We start from the raw sequence: 5,900 nt of genomic DNA, 5'->3' as shown, positions 1-5,900 counted from the left end.
TCGTATTCATAATATCAGAGTGTCCCCAAATAAAATCGTCGGAGAGTGCATGTCGTGCCATCAAGCCGGGCCCTTGCCCTTAGGCTCTGAAGTACCTGAAACAACCAACAAACTGTAAACTAATGCTTAGTGAGTTCCCCATAGCATGCCCCGCACAATCCACATAATTATATAATTCATATTAGCTCTATAAGCTACACATACCACATAAGCCATGCATACAAACATATAAGGATGCCATGGAAACCCTCCAAGGTCATATACCGAGTGCCACTGGAACCCCCATGTGGTCTTAACTACCTGCCGTGGGAACCCCACATGGTCTTCACTAACTGCCATGGGAACCCCCACATGGTCTTTAATAACTGCCACTGGAACCCCCATGTCGTCTTGACTACCTACCATAGGAACCCCCACATGGTCTTCACTAACCAAAGAAACATCATACGAGCTAAACATGCAAACATACTAGGATGCCTTGGAAACCCTCCAAGGACTTATACCAAATGCCATGGGAACCCCCTCATGGTCTTAATCTACTGCCACAAGAACCCCCCGGGGTCTTCCATACAAATGTCATACCGACATATCACATAATCAACTAACAATTCACATATCATATAATGGACTGGCCTTGGTGCCTTCGACCCATTGGTATGGTGAGGAGACTTACCTCTCAAGATATACTGAACCGATAAGATCAATCCGAATCCACAACTCCAACTCAACAGCCTACAATCGCCAAGTAACTTATTTGTCAAAATCCCGAAATACCAAAATACCTTTAAAGTCAAACTTGGTCAACCATGGTCAAAGTCAAGGTCAAAAGTCAAGGTCTACAATCCATGTTGACCCCAACTCGTCGAGTGCATCTAGCAAATTGTCGAGTTCCTTTAGTGTTTAGAAAATCAGGATAAGCCCCAGTCAAGTCATCGAGTTGTCTCATTAACTTGTTGAGTTCATTCAGTATCCAGAAGGCGGGGAAACCCGAGCCAACCCGTCGAGTTGCCAGGGCAACTCGTTGATTTTTTCCAGTCTTAACATATTCATCCCTTTTCAGTCGAATCTAAAGCCCCAAACTACAGATCCAGTCCCCTAGGGTTAGAGATACCACGTAAAGTTGCTAACTTTACATCCATGCAAGGCATCAAAGGGCTAAACACACTTAAACATGCTTATCAATGGTCTGAGAGCATGAAGGAGGGCCAACACTTGATAAAGTTGGCAACTTTAAGTCCACAAAGGCCCTGAGATATCCATATCTGAATCCAAATCTTCATATCATGCTTAAATCCAAGAATAGTCCCAAACTAGGCTAATAATGGCCATAAACTTTCATAGAAGAAGATCTAAGCAATAAAAGGACAAGTTGTCGACTTTTTACCTCAATGGAGCTAGAACACTAGAGGAAATCTCGAATCTACTACCTTCTACTCAATCAAACCTCTTCAAGCTTCTAGTTCCTTTCCAAAAGAGCACCAAAAGCCATTATCCGAGCTCTGTCACACACATAATGAGAGGAAGTGGGTGAACTAGGGTTTCTCTGGATGATGGGGGCGATAAGGGAGGCTACTAATGAGGCTTAAGGACTTTAAATAGGGCGCAAGCCCTAAAAATTAGGGTTTTCCTTTCCAACGTCTATTGGTTGAGTTGGGGCCTTCCAACTCGTCGAGTAGACCCTTAATCCCGCATCCATTATGATCCTTACACGATGAGTTGGAGCTCCACAACTCTTCGAGTTCCAGTCTAAAACCTTAAAAACTTAAGAAATAAATGATACCTGAAACAAGCGTTACATGTACGCTGCACGTACGGTCGTAGTTGACTTTTGTTAATTTTTGTTGACTTTTGACAAATTGTACCTTAAGAGGATTTGTGAGAGATTTTGAAGAGGCAAAACGGTCTTTTTCCCGATTAGATTTGTCTTGGAATTAGTGGAGTATGAAAATTACCTTAATTATTAATTAGAGAATAACTGGTGTAATTATTAGGTGGAGTCTATTTCCGATAGTTCGGCTGTGAGTTGTATCACTCATCTGTGCAAGGTGAGTCTCCTCGCTTATTCTTACCTGTGTGGTAGAATATATTTATATATGTGATGACCAATTGGGTCTATGTGCTATTACTATGATATGTGTTATTGTGTGCGTGTGTTGAGACTTCAGGTAGTCTCCAGGGTTGTTGATAACCCACATGGCGTGTTGTTGGTCCACTGAGACTTTGGGTAGTTTCTAGGGTTGCTGATAGCCCATAATTGTTTATTTTGTGATGTATGTGGTGTTTTGGGAAATTTACTAAGCTTCATGCTTGCATTTGTTGATTAAATATGCTTCAGGTACTTCTGAGGATCGTGAGAAAGCGAAGAATTGATTGTACACATTTGCCTGCAGTTTATGATAGCAAATATCTTGGGACACTCTGATACTTTGATGACGATTTGTATTTGACACTGTGATTTTCTTGAGATGGTTTTTATAAACAGTGTTTTTATATGAATTTGTAAATGAAAATTTTGGTTTGAAAATTTGGATGTTACATATTATTTTCCATAAAAATGAGTGATACATTTACAAAAATGTCGTAGACTTTCACATGAAAATTGAAATTATTTTTGACATATTCAAGTAATCATTGTACACATCAAGAAATGTCTCACATGCTAGTTGATTTACTACGGATGTTCACTTCTGTATTAGAGTAAAGTTCCATTTGTTTCTAGCATCCATGTATAATCTAAAATATGGTGAGTATCTAACTATATCACAAACTATTCGAAAGAATAGTTCTCTTCGCATCTGAAACCTTCTTCTGAACACCTCATCACCAAGTATTTTCTCAACGGAGTAATCTTGCATGAGACAATCATGTGAAACTTCATGATATCTATTTAGACGATTTCTTGTGTTTCGAGGCCCGCTTGAACGTGCAGTATCTTGAAAATGAAGTAAAGTAGGTTGAGGAATTATTGACAAAACTTAAAGTTACATTTTATTAAATGAAGATGCATCGTCTGAACTTGTGATGAAAACAAATCATCACTATTACGCAAATATGTGTTACACATAGCCTATGAACATTTTAAATAATTAAATTAAAAAAAAAGTATCTGTCAAGGGGTTGGAAATAATGGAATGGCTCGGAAGAAAACTCTCGTTTCGGGTTCAAAAAGAGCACGGGACAATGTACACGCCCATACCCACCCCAACTGATTCCCTTCCCACCGCTTGTTGCTCCCGTTCCGTCCAACCTTAGCAAAGATTATATTATAACTTTTCTAAGAGTTTTTAATAAATTTTCCAGATAAATAGAGTACAACTATATAATATTAATATAGTTTTATAAACTCATAGACACTTTATAAAAAGTGCTAAATTCTTCCAGATAAACCTATGTACAACGGTCACGGCACATGGTACGATTAATGGTTTGAACGTGACGTTACTGATAACGTCTGCAAGCGCATGAGTATTTCATTCTATGGAAAAGGAATAATCTCCCGCCAAAGACGGCAGTCACCACCACCACCTATAAATACCTCCTACCAGAAAGCCCCTAGTTTCTAATCAAACCCTTTCTCCATTCTTTCAAAGATCCAATGAAATAAAAATGCAACTAATGGCGGAAATGGATAATATAGGGTTTTCTCCTAGCTTTAGTTGCTACTCTAACGATAGTTTGACGTCCATGGCGGCAGCCAAAGTGAGCTGTGAGGCTATAGAAGAAGAACATGCTGCTGAATTTCAGGAATTTAGCGACTGCGATGAAGACGGTTTCGAGTTCTCCTTCGATTTCTCCGGCGAAGAATATTCACCAAACGAGCTTTCTCTAGCCGGCCGGATACCTTTTCCGATCTTCAACAGAGATCTCACGACAATGGATGAGGTGGTCCAGGTGGATCGTGAAATAAAGGAAGTAGTTCATGATGATCCTTCTGTAATCATTTCGTTAGAAAATCTGTTTCTCGATCACAGGGAAGATACTCCGTCTTCTTCATCGTCGGAAGCGGAGGAACTGGAAGATAGGAATTCTCGAACATTCTGTGTGTCATGGCGGAAGGCCGGCGGCGGATTGCCAGCTCTCGGTGACTGTAAGAAGAGCAAATCCACCGGATCCGGATCGAAAGGGTGGAGAATTAAGGATATTTTCGGCCGGAGCAACAGCGCAGGGAAGGATATGATATTATTCCTGTGTCCTAAGAAAATCGATGCCTCAAAACAGAAACGGAGGGTTAACTCCGGCAAAGTTCGGAAAGTCCCCGGAAAATCGAAAACGACATCGTCTCAATCAGTTCATGAACTATTTTACGTTCAAAAAAAAGCAGAACAGAAAGGGGATAAGATGAAATCGTATCTACCGTATAAGAAAGATCTCCTAGGGTTCTTCATCAATGTCAATGGAATTGGGAATAAAAAATTACCATTTTAAATTCTGAAAATCTAATTTGTTTGATCTGAAATATCGATCTATTAATCAACATTCTAAGCAATGTTATTTACATCTTCATGTGTTTTTGCATAAAGTCTCTATTGACGTTTACATATCTTCCATTAAGATCTTCATGTGTTTTTGCATTACTTTGTATGACATGATTGTATTCTAGCCGGAATGTTTTGCATGTTTTTGGGGTGTTCCCTCCATTTCTTTAATCCGTAAAGGAAAGTTAGCAGAAAAAACTGAGGATGAAGTGGTTGAGGACTTTGAAGCATATTCTGATTAAAATACTCATTAATTTTTTTTACTACAACGTTGTATTTTTTTTTATTATAATATTATATTTTTGTGTTATTTTTTGTTAGAGACTTGCGACTTGTGAGAGTTTATATGGACAGAAAATAAAATAAAACAGAACATGTTCATAGACGTATCTTATTTTCATAATATATATATATATATATATATATATATATATATATATATATATATATATATATATATATATATGGGTAAAGTGAATATACCTAACAACCTTATATAAGTTTAGGTACCTAACCTCATCAAACTACGTCATTTTGCATTAAATTTTAATTGCAATCATCAAAGGTTCTTAAACTTCATCTCTAAACTTGATTTACTTCAAAAAAAATTTAGGAATTCATCATTTTATTTCTCCTACATCCTTTCGTTTGTAGCGGTAGGATATGAAGCTCATCAGGTGGTATTCGATAGAAAGACGTGATGTAAAAGAAAGATATTGGTGAAAGTCCAAAGATTATGGAAGTAATCAAGTTATTTGGTTGAAGTTTAAGAACCTTAGGCAATTACAATGTAAATATGATACAAACCAATGTAGTATTATGAAGTTAGGTACCTAAGCTTATATAAGGTTGTTAGGTATATTCACTTTACCCTATATATATATATATATATATATATATATATATATATATATATATATATATATATATATATTATGTAAAAGAATAGTAACCCAGAAGGTGTGCATAAATTAATCGATCTAATTGTAACTGACAGATCCAATTACAAACCGATCAATTAGATTGGAGATCCAATTACAATTAGATTGATTCGAATGCGAAATTTCAAAATCCAATTGCAATGGAACGGTTATTGGATCATCCAAAAAATCCAGTGGATAATCGAATCGATCCGATCCAATTGGATATCCAATTTTAATCTAATAAATATCCAGTATTATTATTATCTAAATCTTATTAATGTTATTAATTATTTAATTAAAATGTAACATTCAGATCTCGAAATATGAATTTTATTTATATATGAAAATCGGGATTGCCACGACGTGGTGATGACATCACCACAACATGGCCAATTGATTTATATTTGCGTGTTTTAATTGGGTGCCACACCATGACACTAAGTGGCGACGGCAAGGCGACCATTTTAGGTCAAACCCAAATCTTCGAAATTTAAGCCCTATT

At 37.1% G+C, this 5,900-nt stretch overlaps 1 protein-coding gene across 1 annotated transcript; it reads left to right on the top strand.

The window, feature by feature from the left end:
- The first annotated feature begins 3,873 nt into the window (after positions 1-3,873).
- Positions 3,874-4,425, top strand: LOC145099870 (uncharacterized). Its single transcript, XM_079037374.1, has one exon. The coding sequence runs from the start codon at positions 3,874-3,876 to the stop codon at positions 4,423-4,425; it is 552 nt and encodes a 183-aa protein (XP_078893500.1).
- The last annotated feature ends 1,475 nt before the right edge of the window (positions 4,426-5,900 follow it).

The sequence above is a fragment of the Lactuca serriola genome, chromosome 4, assembly GCF_051521515.1.
Source record: "Lactuca serriola cultivar US96UC23 chromosome 4, Lser_US96UC23_V15, whole genome shotgun sequence".
Taxonomy (NCBI): domain Eukaryota; kingdom Viridiplantae; phylum Streptophyta; class Magnoliopsida; order Asterales; family Asteraceae; genus Lactuca; species Lactuca serriola.
This window is presented reverse-complemented; position numbering and strand designations above follow the sequence as displayed.

Bases quoted from the DNA above. Each gene is read 5' to 3' on its own strand.
- LOC145099870 (XM_079037374.1), top strand. From the start codon at position 3,874: ATGGATGAGGTGGTCCAGGTGGATCGTGAAATAAAGGAAGTAGTTCAT.